General features: G+C 39.1%; 2 protein-coding genes across 2 annotated transcripts; both read left to right on the top strand.

The window, feature by feature from the left end:
* The first annotated feature begins 2520 nt into the window (after positions 1 to 2520).
* Positions 2521 to 5270, top strand: LOC148562997 (uncharacterized). The gene is made up of 3 exons (XM_088491116.1): positions 2521 to 3426; positions 3712 to 4303; positions 4441 to 5270. Exons 1-3 carry the CDS (start codon positions 2521 to 2523, stop codon positions 5268 to 5270), a joined length of 2328 nt encoding a protein of 775 aa, XP_088347242.1.
* A 6715-nt stretch (positions 5271 to 11985) lies between these two features.
* LOC148562996 (uncharacterized) lies at positions 11986 to 13666 on the top strand. Its single transcript, XM_088489932.1, has 3 exons — positions 11986 to 12201; positions 13404 to 13475; positions 13589 to 13666. Exons 1-3 carry the CDS (start codon positions 11986 to 11988, stop codon positions 13664 to 13666), a joined length of 366 nt encoding a protein of 121 aa, XP_088346058.1.
* The last annotated feature ends 1037 nt before the right edge of the window (positions 13667 to 14703 follow it).

The following is a 14703-nucleotide window of genomic DNA, read 5'->3' as shown; positions in this document are numbered from 1 at the left end:
CAAACACTACAAGAAAACCGGTAGATAGCGGCGGTTATTCGGTTTTATAAAACTGCTGCTAAATAGATTCTGCCAGCGGTTCTTGTAGTGGTTTCAGGGGACGCTACCAAATGAGCTTATTTTGCAGCGGTTTATCGGTAATCGCTGCAAGATGTAACTGTTTTGCAGCGGTTCTTGTGGCGGTTTTAGGGGACGCTGCTAAATAATCTCATTTTGCAGCGGTTTTTCTGTAACCCCGGCTAAATGTCCAGTTGTTGAATACATTGATACTCGTTTTGCAGCGGTTTTTTTTCAACCGCTGCAATATTATTTTTAACTTGAATTTTTTTTTTGTATAAACATTATTGCCTTATAACTGTTCTAATCCTCGCTATTTTTTTTAATGAAAAGATAAGGTTCAAACACTGCAACTTAATTAATGCATTAAATAAATTTTCAATTTTGTGTTACATAAAAAATAAGAGAAAATACTCAGAGTGGTCCCTGAACTTGCACTCGATACTCAAAGTGGTCCTTAACCTTGCACTGGCCTCAATATTATCCCCAAAATTGACACAAGTGTTTCACGGCCATCCCTGGAGCATTTTCCAGTGACGGAAAGATGACTTGGACTTACGGATGCCACGCTGGAAGCCATGCTGGACTTCCAAAACGACGTCGTTTTGTAATTTGGCGCCCAAATTGCATTGAAACGTCGTCGGTTAGTGTTTGGAGAAGGGATGTAACATGCAGGGCATACTTCTCTCTCAAGCCAACACAGTCTCTTCATCTTCTCCTTATTTTCTTCAATGGCGCCATTTTGAGAGGGATTTTCGCTGGCCTTGTCTCTCAACAAAATCAAGCATATTCTGATTATCCCGTCTCTGTTGCACATGTAGTGGTCTGATGGGAAGCACTTTGATTATTAGAGGTAAGCAAAATAGAAAGGATAAACATAATAGCTACCATCTACTGCTCTGTTTTTGTTGATCATGACTTTTTGTACATTGTTAAGTTGTTATACATTCATTCGCTCTGCCTTTTGTTATATGGTTTTTCTGAAAATTTTTGTTAGGGTTTTCTGCGTACGTTGATTTTGCATTTTTTTTGTTATTGTTTTTTGCTTCATTGATGGTATCTATGGTTGTAATGTGCTGAAAATAGAAGAATGCAGGTTGTTTATGTATGCTGTTTATTTGTGTTCATGGAGGGTTAGGGACTTGTGTTATTGTGCTTTCCTGGGTGATGGCTATCTTGATGATCAGTTGTTATTTTTTTTTTCAGATGGGTCTCATAACTATTGTGTGTCACCATGGGGGATCCTTTGTGAGGAGTGAAGAGGGTGTTGTGTCATACACCAGGGACCATATTTCAGAGATTCCGAAGGTTGATCCTGATAGGCTAGATGTCTTTTTCATCAGGAATTACTACAAAGAACTTGGGTATGATAAGGCAGAACATTGTTGGTGGCTGGTTCCAAAGAGACCCTTAGAGACTGGCCTAAGGGAACTTAATTCTGATGCTGAGCTGCTAGAGATGTGCTTTCTTGCTGAAAACAACAATGGAGAGGTGCATGTGTACTACGAACATGGGGTATCTCTTCCAATGTATTTGGAAGAACCACCATTCAGAAAGGACAAGGAGGAGGTGGTGGTTGAACTCCCTACCCAACCAGTTTTGCTGAGAACAGGAGCAAGCTCCAAGGCCATTCCTCCATACCCAGTTCCAACCCCATGTATCAACCGTCCGAGTACTAGCAAACCCACCCAGGAGGCAACCTCTACGAAAACTACCCCTGCCCCACCCATGGACCATACTGAAGTACCAGCTGCAACCACCAAATCAACTCCAACCCTCAAATCCACCATTCCGACCCCAATTTCTATGGCTGCTACCCCCCCTGCACCACCCAACCAAAACATGGGTCATACTCAAGAACAAGTTGCAACCACGAAATCAACACCAATTCTCAAAAGTACTCCAACAGTGGTGCCTAAGCCAAAACAGGGTAAGATTTTCCAACCGAAAGTGCCCTCAAAGAATGGGACAGAGAAGAAACAAGCTGCTTTAAAAGAAACTGGAAAGAAAGGCAAAGAAAGAACAACACTGAATAGGAGATATATAACCAGGGGTCTAGCCAAAGGTCATGTGGGGAGGCAAACAACCAAGGGTAAGGGAAAGCTGGGTGATACGGTTGTGTTATCAGAATCAGACTGTTCGGACAGTTATGAAAGTGCGGAGGATAGTGCTTACAAGCCCGGAGCTGAAGAAAGTTCGAGTGATGAAGAGGTCACCAATACAATACTGCAAGGTAAAAGGAAAGAGGTAAACAGGAAGCACCCTAAAAAAGTTAAGGAGAGTAATTTGTGGAAGGAGATACTAGAACCTGATGATGGATTAGTACCTGAGGATGATTCCGGTGAAGATGATGAGTTCTTTTTTGGACAACCGGGAGGCCAGAGTCCTGATTTTGGGGCTTATGATGCTCATGATGAATATCATGATGAGTCAGACGGGGCAGATTCTTGGCATTCCGAAGAAATGAGGACACCCCCCAACTCAGAGGATGAATTTGATGAAGTTCAGAATGACGACGCATTTCCTGTTTTCAGAGAAGGAACAAGGTTTGGGGAAATCCGATTAGAGGTTGGGATGAAATTCAACACGAAGATTGATTTTAAGGAGGCTGTGAGGGAGTATTGCATCCAGGAAGGTAGGAGAGTTAGATTCAAGAAAAATGATAAAGTACGATGTAGGGCTTCATGTAAGGTTGAGGACTGTCCATGGGTTATCTATGCCTCTATGGATAGTGAGAGTGTTTGCTGGCAAGTTAAAACCTTCAATGATGATCATACTTGCCCAAGGGAGATAAAAAATAGATTAGCTAACAGAGGGTGGTTAGCTAGCAAGTTGGTCAAGAAGCTTAGGAAATTTCCGAATCTGAAGCACTCTGAAGCTTTAACTTACTTTAAAAGTAAATATGACTTGGAGTTGAACAAATCTTCCCTGACAAGAGCACTCGGAGATGCAAGGCACATTGTGTATGGTGATGCTGCTGCACAGTATGGGATGGTGAGAGATTATGGTGAGACTCTCCTTAAGTGCAACCCTGGTTCTACTGTGCGCATCGCCACAATTCCTCATCCAAACTACTCAGAAGAGCCCACTTTTGACAAGATGTACATTTGTCTCGATGGATGCATGAAGGGGTTTAAGGCAGGATGCAGACCTCTAATTGGGCTTGACGGAGCATTCCTAAAAACCAGATTCGGTGGACAAATATTGGCAGCCATTGGACAAGACGCCAATAATCATATTTACGTAATTGCATATGCCATTGTACCAGTGGAGAACACATATAACTGGAGGTGGTTCCTTGAACTGCTGCATGATGATCTAGGAAGCTACACCCAAAATGGATGCTGTTTCATTTCGGATATGCAAAAGGTAACGACGAATTTGATATTTACTAGTTATTGCTTTCATGATTCTGATTCCAATACCACTGGTTTCTTTCAGACATTGTTGCTGTCATGTTTTGCTTTCATGATTCTGTTTCAATATGCTTGTATTAATATAATGGGATAGTAGTATAACTTACTATATAGCCGGGACTAGTTTACTGTCACTTATGTATGTGTAGGGACTAAGTTTATGTCACTTATATATGTTGAGGGACCAAATTGAGTCTCGATATTATAAGTTAATAATTTCTGTTGCGGTTTCCTGCAGGGACTAATCACAGCTGTCCAGGAGGTCTTCCCTGGTGTCCACCACAGATTTTGTGTTTGGCACCTGTGGAGAAACTTCAACAAGCAGTGGAAAGACAACGAACTCAGAGGATTACTGTGGGAGTGTGCAAGATCTACCACTCAAGAGGGATTCGTTGAGGGGATGATGAAAATTCAGAGAGCTAAGAAGGAAGCCTGGGAGTACCTTGCCAAATGGCGAAGAGATGCATGGAGTCGGGCCTTCTTCCCTACCCAACCAAAATGTGACAACATATGTAACAATGCTTGCGAAGTATTCAATGCAAGAATCAAGGAAGCAAGGGCTAAACCAATTATCACACTACTCGAGGAGGTTAGAATGTATATCATCAGGACAATAGCCCGAAACAAAATGAAATTCAAGAACCATGTTGGGTTACTACCCCCTGTTCAACGTAGCCGCTTGGAAAAGATCAGGAATGCTTCAAAGAATTGGCTGCCAATGTGGTCCGGAGATGCGGACTATGAACAATTCGAGGTACACGGGTGGCCGACAAACATGGTAGTGGACTTGGGAAAGGCAATATGCACGTGTGGACTTTGGCAACTGAGTGGTATTACTTTGATTGTCATTACCCTTCCAATAATTATTCTGATATTGTAATTGTTTTTCTTAATTTATTGTGGATTGTATACTGGAATTGGAGTTGATTACTTAGTAACTTGGATGCATATAATTGATTTGAAACAGGGATGCCCTGTGTCCATGCTTGTGCTGCAATGGCTAGGGCAGGCAGGCAGCCCGAAGACTTCTGTCATAGATGGTTGACAATGGATGCATACAATGACACCTATGCATTCCATATCAATCCTATTCCTGGCCAGAAACTATGGGAGAAGTCTCTTCAGAATAGACCACAACCACCAAAATTTAGGAAGATGCCAGGAGCACCCAAGAAGAAAAGAAGAAAGGGAGTTGATGAAGGCCCGGTTGGAGACAAGAAGCAGAAGATCACCAAGATGAAGAGGGTATATAAAGAGGGTTCATGCCGTCATTGTGGTGGCAAGGGTCACGACAAGAGAAATTGTGCTAAGAAGAAGGCTGACGACGAAGCTGCAGCTGTGGCAGCTGCTGCAGCTGCTGCTGCTGCTACTGAAGCTAACACAAGAAATAATCAACAACCTCTCCCTGCTGCACCTGAAGTCCCAGATGAGGGCAATGTTACTGAGATTGAGGTTGGCATGAGTCAACCAATGGTGTCAGAAAATGAAAATGAAAATGAAGAAGCCCACCCACTAAATCAGCACCAGGCAAGGCCACCAAAGCTCCCTCAAAAAAGAAGACAACCCCCACCACCTGCAACAGCTTTGATTCCTCCAGCAGCAACCCGTGCTCCTCCTCTAACTGTTTCAAATGCTCCTCCACCAGCCGCTGTTCCAATTTCAAATACTCCACCTCCGACAAGTGCTTCTATCGATCCAATGGTTGGTGCATCAGCAGCTACAGCTTCAAGGTTGCGTAACGCCATGCGTTTTGTTCCAACTCCGGGGTTCAAACCACCAAGAAAATTCAACAAATGAACACTTTGCTAATTTTTTGTTAAGATATTTTGCTTTTAAACATTGAACTTTATGGTTTCTGATTTCCATGGTAGCTAAATACTCTATGTTGTCTTTTGATCGTGTATGTCTTTTGGATTATGGTAGTTAAATACTCTATGTTGTCTTTTGCTTGTGTCTAGTTTGACACAGACAACTTTGGAAAACAATTAACCATGTTGTTATTGTTAAATGTTTCAAATTCTATTACACTTGATTAGCTACTTAAAATAGAATTACACAAATCAATTCATTTCTTTATCATAAGGTACAGCAACTACAACTTTTGTTTTACACAATATTCAACTAAACTTCACTGCTTCCATACTACACAAAACAACAATAACAATTACTGTAACAACAACCAACAACAAACAAAATGCTACTTTTAGAGCCTTAACTTCACACTCCAACTTTCCAAGTTTCCAAGCAAATTTCATTCTCCATTCCTCCATTTCAAAGCCATAACTACCTCTGTCACTTTCTTCATCTTCATCAGCCAATTTGTCAGCCCACATAAAGAGACCACACCACCTCTTACCAACACTCTGCAACCACATTTCATGCCCATGGAGAAGAAATGTTACAAATTTAATAAGCAACGACGCTAGGTATATTCATTAACAAAAATCACTTACATTGTAGTTAGGACAACCATAAAATGGTCTCCCTGGATTCGCCTCTGTTCCTGACCACTTCAGGACGGGTCGGCTACCACACCCACACCTATCTGGAACTCGTTCCTGACTGCGTCTGGTGGTTCTCCTCCCACAGCTTCTCTCTGAACGTCGGTTACTGGAGCTACTTACATAGTTGCTGCCTCCACCCATCATGACCCACTCCACTCAACTCAAGCTCAACGGTGCCGGGGAAGACGAAGCAGAGCAGAGAAGAGGAAACAGTCTGGTTTCTCGTGATAAATTGGGGATTAGGGTTATAAATGATTTCAGGGACTAAATTGAGTTAAAAAAAGATAACTGCCACATCAGATAACCGTTACCTATCCAACGTGGCCCCTCTCATACACGTCAGCGCGCCGTTAAGGAATATTCCCCGGAAAATGCTCCAGGGACGGCCGTGAAACACTTGTGTCAAATTCGGGGATAATATTGAGGCCAGTGCAAGGTTAAGGACCACTTTGAGTATCGAGTGCAAGTTCAGGGACCACTCTGAGTATTTTCTCAAAAAATAATTCATTATTTAAAAAAAAAATTTATACATGAATAACTAAAACCGAATTTACGAATCATGTTTTCTCTTGTAGTGTCAGCCATTTTGAGTTTGTATTTAACCATAACTGGTAACATAAAAATCAAGTAAACATCCGAATTCACTAACTCAAAACAAAGTTCAATGGAGCATAAAAATCAGAATTACTAAAGTAGACAAACAAGTTTTGAGTCAAAATTTCTCATCAACATCGTATTGACCTGGCCAGAAATACTCTGTCAAAAAAGCGCTGCAGTGACGTGATAACGGATCTGATAAGTCATCTCCAAACCATGGCATCTTATTCAGATCGAAACCCCTTTTTTAAACATGTACTGCATCTTCTCTGTGTTGGGTGTTTAAAGTTTCATTGTCTTCTTCTGGAACCCTATTAAGCTCAACATCCCTGGAGATGTCATATCCACCGGAGGAGATAGCATCTAAATCATCTTCTGAATCAGTGTCTGCTCCATCTAGAGTGTCAGCAACTATTTCGTTTGAATATTCAGCTGACTCTGAATATATAAACATGCAACCAACAACATATAAATCTAGTTAAAAGATAATGATAACTTGCAAGTCATTCTAGTTATTAAGGAAATAAAATTTCGGAATTATGGGAAGAGGACTTTCAAAATTAACAAATACAAAATTAACTATTACCGTCTCCTTCGGCAGTAGTTTGGACAGATTTCTTGGAAAGAAGCTCTCTAATAGCACGTTCTATATACTTCAATTCCTCTTTTGAAGCAATCTCCAACTCAACACCATGCGAGTTATTAAAGCGCATCTGCACCATAATAAAATGTATAGTTGATGATCTATTTTGTAAAACATATTGTGTCTCTGTAATTCACTTACTGTGCTAGAAATTTATTACCAACCTTTAATTCAGCAAGTATGTCTTCAGATGTCCTACCAGCTACAAATGTCACAAAAACATAGCCAAATTTCTCCTCGTACCTTGATCCCCATTCATGAAGTTCCTACAAGTTTTAGCATTAACGGAACAACTATCATTGGTTAAATGTCATAAGCATATAGCAACTTAAAATTCTTATTTTTCAAATAATGTTGAACACAAGTGTTTAAGGGTACGGCTAATGAACATACCTGCACAGTAGCTTCGTTCGCCGTTTCCAAGTATTCATTAGAACAAGATCGACCTGATAAAGCCTCCAACCAAGACCTAACATTTAACTTACGGGACCATATGTCTCTGGCAACCGTAATTGCATGTTCCAATGAAGAGAATGGAGAGGCCATAGCCATTTTGTTAGCGAACGTTGTGCCTGCACAGCATGATGAGAAATCCTCTGTTTTCATTTCTCCTGTTACAACACCTTTTTATATTAACTATATTTGTCAACGATAACAATATTGTAATTCAAGATAATTTACTCGATGTCATAATTTTCTTTATAGGATGTTAAGAACAATAACAATGATGATGAGGAACTAGTGGCATTCATGAAAATCAACTTGAAATGGAAACTTAATTCAAATACGAAAACACAGATAGTAATGTAACCAGCAAACTGCGCACATCATAAACACTGTTAAACTTATCAAACACACATAGATACTCTGAAAATGCTGCACATGTTTTGCCATATATTCACTATGGCACATAATCTATGTTATCAGAACCATCTGCTACTGGGTCTTCTATATCATCATCTCTTGTCAACTGTAACTCACTGATGTCACCTGCTGCTGACATGTTCAACCCGGGCTGAGGAGAAAAAGCAGCTTCAACATCCTCATTCTCTCCTCCCATGTCATACAAGTCTCGTGATTTTACATGAACCACTACACTCCATTCTTGATCTACTTCATCACGTACATAGTACACGAGCTGAGCTTCTGATGCCAATATGTACGGTTCATCCTCTTCTCGATCATCGGTGTGAATTGGACGAGCGAAATTAACGCTGGTAAGGCCCAGATGGTCTTCTTTGATTCCTCTGCTCGTAGTTGTATCAGCCCAAATACATTTGAACAAAACCACTGTGAAATGGCAGCTATAGTTCAGTTCGATGATGTCCACAATTTTTCCATAATATGGAACACTACCAACAGCCACTCTATTGTCACGCATGCTGGCATAACTTCTTGTATTGGATGAGACATAAACTCCACTATTTTGAGTTTTCAGCCCGTCTTCCTTTGTGATAATTCTAAACTTGTACCCATTAACGTTGTATGACCCAAACCGTCTTGCCTGAAGCATGGGACCACATGCCAGCAACTTCATTTCTTTCGAATGTACGGTACTGTCCATTGGAACCTAGCACCATAAATTAGAGTTTGTTCATATTAAAAATTGGAATTTACAACAAATAATTCTAGGACAGAAATAAGTTGGTCAGCTTAAATTTCAACGAACCTCACGCTTGAACCGGCTTGAAAATTCTGCATGCACAACACGGTCTATCTTAGAGTGCGACCTTGTTTGATCCCGTAACTTTCGCTTGGTTTCTGACCTAAATTTACTTTACGACATAACAAGAAATTAGTCCAACGACTGAGTGTTTGAAATTGGTTATAATCGTGCTTAATGATTACATGTGCATACTTACTCAATAAATGGAGCGACGGCCTTGCAATTGACTAGCACATGACGATGTGCCTGATCTCTTTCCATTGGGGTTAGTGCAAAATGTGATACAGCCCCCGAAGCTTTTCCAATTTCAGGGAACATAGTACATCCTGCATTGTTTGTAATATCAACAGATCGATCGTCAACTCGCGCTGGACGGTTGATTCTAGTCTCAGTATTATCCAAATATCTGGAGCAGAATGTCAAAATCTCCTCGGCTAAATAGCCCTCCGCAATTGAGCCTTCAGCTTGTGCCCTATTACGCACGTATTGCTTCAATCGTCCCAAGTACCTTTTACATGAATACGACATAACGTTTAGTATATACGTAAGAAAATTGGAAAAAGGATTCTTAAATGCGTTTATTATCACGCTAACCTTTCTATTGGATACATCCACTGATAATGTACTGAGCCACCAAGTTTTAGTTCATCAACAAGGTGCACCGTAAGGTGAACCATGACAATGAAGAAGGATGGAGGAAATATCATTTCCATCTGACATAGAGTTTGCACAACATGATTCTGAAGGGCACCAAGCTGCATAGGATTTATAGCTTTTCCACAGAGTTCTCGGAAAAATGAGGACAGATTCGCAATCACATTCGATACCGGACTTGGCAATGCATTCTTCACCAAAATTGGAAGTAATTGTTCCATTAGAATGTGGCAGTCGTGACTGTTCAACCCATAAAACTTGCGCTACCGGATGTCAACACAACGAGCAATATTGCTCGAGTAACCATCTGGAAAGACCACGTTCTATAGAGTCTTCAGAAATACATCCTTCTGTAGATTCGACATTGTGAAGATTGCTGAAGGATATTTACCACCTTCGTCCGGCCACAATTCAGGCCTTATGCCCATGCTTTGTAAATCTTTGTGAGCTTTAAGATTATCCTTTGATTTGACGCTATCGTTTAAGATAGTGAAGACCACATTGTCACAAATGTTTTTCTCTATGTGCATCACGTCAAGGTTATGACGCAACATGTGATCCTTCCAGTACAGGAGATCAAAGAACACACTCCTCTTTTTCCAATACGAGTCATCTTGATCTGCATCTTCACCAATGCGTCTTCTTTTGGCTGTCAGAGTTGAGTTCTTCCCAAACGATACTTGCATGTTACACTGCTGCCTTAAGACATCTGTTCCAGAATACTTCTTCGGTGGATCCCTGCTTTCAGCTTGTCCGTCAAATCGACTACGGTCTAGTCTATACTTATTGTTCTTTGTGTTTCTTTTCTGCTCATTTTTTTGTTTACGTCCTTTGATGCTTTTTGTTTATCTCGATATCTGAAATGTTGCTGTCCGTTTTTGTTTATGTTGTTCTGTTTTTTTTTTTTAAATTCTGTCCACGTGAAAATTATAAGCTAAGTAGAAGCTTTGTTGTATATATTTTGTTGGATTTGGTTGTTCCTTTGGTTTGGACAGGAGGGATAAAAAAATCAGACTTTGATTAAAACTGGATTTTTGGTTAAAAAATCTGATTTTAAAATTGGATGTTAAAAATAAAACCAGATTTTAAATTTGGATATTTTAAAACTAGATTTAAAATCGGATTTTTAATTTGGATGTTGAAAAACTGGATTTAACATCAGGTTAATAAATGACACCAGATTTAAATATTAAACCCGACATGAAATAGGTTTTTGTTTCTTCAAACCCGTTTTAAATCGGTGTCTCTTTTTAATCCGGTTCCAGTTTGGTATCATGAACCATAAAATTGGTTCTAAAGTGGATCTTGTTTGGACTTTTGAAAATCCAAACCATGGCGATCCCTACCCAAATGTTATGATACTGAATTTTTCTCCATTTGGTTATTGATGATCTGCTTCTTTACATGCAAGATAGACCTATTACGTACCATTCAGACGTTTGCAACATTTACAAAATTAATTAGAGATACCTGAAAAAGTTGTTGCTATAGATAGGTTGAATAAGTATCAATTTTTAATGAGTCTTACCCCCAATCTTTGGTTTACAGACTTGTCATGATTATTTAATTTCATTTATTTATTATTATTCAGCAACAAAATTGTTATATAATGTCTTAAATGTTGTTTGAAACTTGATTGATATCATTGGTATAGTCATTGTGCACTATTTGGTTTTCCATTGTCGTTCTATTGCTGGTTCTCTAATGACATTGTGTTGTGTTAAGGAATAATCAAATGCCAAGGAAACCTCAGTACACCGTTAGTAATGCAACCGGACTTATAGCTGGCCCTAATAGTCAAACCCACGCTACTCCGGTGAGTTATTTAATGCACCAGTTTTTTAGAATGTTCATTTGCCTTTTAGTGTATACACTTCTTCAATATAATTTGTGGGAAAATCAAATAAAATAAATTGATGTTCTAACTACTTTGTTTTTAGCAAACGGATGGAACGCATGATACGGGAGCAGAAACTTCAAGTGCATAGCGACGTGCAAGAGCCCTTCCACCTCCGCGTTCCGGCAACGGTGGTCGACAATCCCGTGTTAACGCTATACCCTTTCGACCACCTCGCAATGAAACACGGATGGCTTTGTCAAGTGACATTGGGGACGCTCGACCTCCTGCGACAAATAGAAAGCATCCACCGGATTCACATGAAGGTGTAGATGACCATTCAGAAGATGAAGATTATGACCCGGAGGCGGATGAGATCGAGTCATTCGATGACCATCTAGATAACATGTTTGCCGAACATGAAGTTGAACATCAAGGCAATGCCAACAGCAAAAAAAGGACACTGATTATTGGTTTGCTGATGTCATAGGTATTCTTCTGATGCTTGCTTCTTAGTAAATGTAATGATTCTTCTCCGTGCATTATATTCTCTTAGTAAACTAACATTTGAAGTTTGTTCATTGCTGTTAGAAAATAGTGTGATCTCTTCTATGGAGCTGACTGTTAAGGAGGCATTAGCACTTCCTCCTGGAAAGAAGATCGTTCTACACCATAACAGAGAGTTGCAACAAGTTGGTCAGGTAGCGGGCTTATTGAGCGGGTTCTTGGGGACATTGGGGTCTGATTTTCAACAATTACCAATTTGTGCAAAGAGTTGGAAGACAATGAGCAAGGCTTCCAAGGATCATGCGTATGACCAGGTTAAGGTAATGTTTACTTTTTTGTTTGATAAAGTAAGGCGCTACCGCTGCTCGGTGTAAATTGCTATTTTTTTACATATTAAATGAACAATAGAAGGAAAGATTAAGACACACACACATGATATCGACCATACGGATTTTTATAGAATATTAGATAAATTTCTAAGAAATTTTTTGTATAGTTTAAATTGCACTATATAATTATACAGCTTAATCCCCAATTAATCTGATCCTTCGTGTATAGCAATGTAACTAATAATTGTAGTAATAATAATAACAACAATAATGATAAAACTTATAAACCTCATGAGAATGTTAAAGCTGCTCCTATTGCTATTAATTAGAGAGTGACTAGCTATTATTTATGATTTTCGATTAGATGAAAATGCCTGAGGAAAATAAAATTGGAACACATCTGCACAAGTTGATTATGTTACCGTCCTAACTTTGAAATTTTGAATGTTTATGTGGTTTTAATTTTTTCTTGAGAGATTATTTCATTGTTTCCTTTCAATGGGGATGCTGTTTTTTTTTTGTGCAGCAACTCTCTGTTAGTAGGTGGATACACAATTGGTTTTCTATTTTATTTGTTTTAGTCTGGTAAATTAGAGAAGGATAGTGCATGTTGGGTTTCTTGTAGTTGACTTCTGTGAATTTTGTTGTCGAGAATTGTTGATGTCATAAAGTATGTCTTTTGATAATACATAAGTCTGTTTGAGGTGGTTAATTATTATATGTTGTCTTTTGATCTAAACTACTTATAGCGAGTCTTCCACTATGAGGACGATAAAAGAGGATGGATAAAGTGGAGAATTTTACAAAGAATAGGAAGCTGCTGGAGGAATTCAAGAAATCATTTGTTCCATAAGGTTTATGACGAAGAACTAACTTTTGAGGAAAATATCAAGCGTAAGCCAGCAGGAATAGAGGCAAATCACTGGAAAAAGTTTCTTCAATATCGGTTGGACGATGACACGAAGGTAACAAATATGTAGTTGAAATTTCATTGTATGCGATTTTAAATGGTAATGAACTACTACTAAATATGCTGAATTTATTGTGATAGTGGAAAAACTACTACCCAAAAGTTCATCACCTTATCATTTTTTTTGTTTCCTGAAGTTGTACGCTCAAGGCTGATTTATAAAATCATTAACAGTGTAGTAATTTATCCCAATAACATTTATTTTTCTTCGTTTTGTGTGTAGGAGAAGTGTAGAAAAAATACCGTTAATCGTTCAAAGCAACAATACACACATACCAGAGGTTCTAAAACGATGGCAAAAAAGAGACACGAAGAAGTAATTAATTTAACTTCAGTTCAACAATGTTGACGTGTTTCTGGTAATACAGTGTTGTGTTTAATACAAATGTGTATTGATGATTGTTATAGGAGCAACGACTGGGAAGACCTATTGGGAGAGGAGAGGGATGGACCATGAGTCATAAAAAAAGAATGGAAAGTATATGAATGAAGAAGCGCGTTTGGTTGGGGTAAATCATGTTCATTACTTTTTCAAAATTCCCTTTGCAATTACTATCATTGAATTTAGATTAGTAAATCTGGACCTCACATGTTTGCAGGAAGCAATAGAACTTGTTGAGAGCCAAGACCCCTCTAGCAAGGAATTTTCACAGAATGATTCCCTTGCACAAGTGCTTGGAAAGGAGCACCCAAGAAGAGTTTGTGGACTCGGTATTGGTACATGTCCAAGCGGTGTTTTCGTAACATTCCAGAGCAGTCGGATTACGGTGTACAGATTGAGGAGTATCAGATGGAGATTGTGAAACTCAAGGCGGAGGCAGCAGAACTCAAGGCAGCAGCAGCAGCAGAGGAAAAGGCAAAGAGACAGAGAATGGAGACAAAGGCAGCTGAAGGGAAGACAAAAATACAGACAATGGGAGATTTGTTGACATACGTAATCCAGCAACAAGGAGGTAATTTGCCACCTGAAATAGCTGTGGGTTTCGATTCTTTGAGAAGTGCACCGACCTCATCCCATGCAAGATGATGTGTGGGCACTAATGATTTGACTTATCAGTGTTGGAATCGGAATACTCTTTTATTATTTACTTTCGTAATGACTTTTGAGATATTTATTTGTAGTTTTTTATTTTGTTGACTTTATTTGTAGTTTACAGTAATGGATGCACTAGATACAAATTATCGTTATAATGATTCACCTTTGCAAAATTAATTATGTTTTGTTTCGTGTGTTGTTTTTGGATTGGCTGTTGGTTATTTTAATAAATTAACGCAGTTGAGTGGATGAACATATAAAGAATAAAAGAGTTGTCATATTCTATTATAAATTCTGGTTTTTTTTTTTTTTAAAAGTGTTACTCGACATTTGGCAGCGGTTTTGAATCCGCTGCCATATTCATAGCTGGATTAGTAAACGTATGGCATTTTGCAGCGGTTGTCAACCGCTGCAATCTCCCTTAAATCATATTTTCACGATTTAGTAGCGGATGAAACCGCTGCAAAATATTTTCGCTGCAAAATAC

Source organism: Arachis ipaensis, chromosome B6 (assembly GCF_059453495.1).
Source record: "Arachis ipaensis isolate K30076 ecotype BB chromosome B6, ASM5945349v1, whole genome shotgun sequence".
Lineage (NCBI taxonomy): Eukaryota > Viridiplantae > Streptophyta > Magnoliopsida > Fabales > Fabaceae > Arachis > Arachis ipaensis.
Note: the sequence above shows the minus strand (reverse complement) of the source record. Positions and strands in the feature narration are given on the sequence as shown.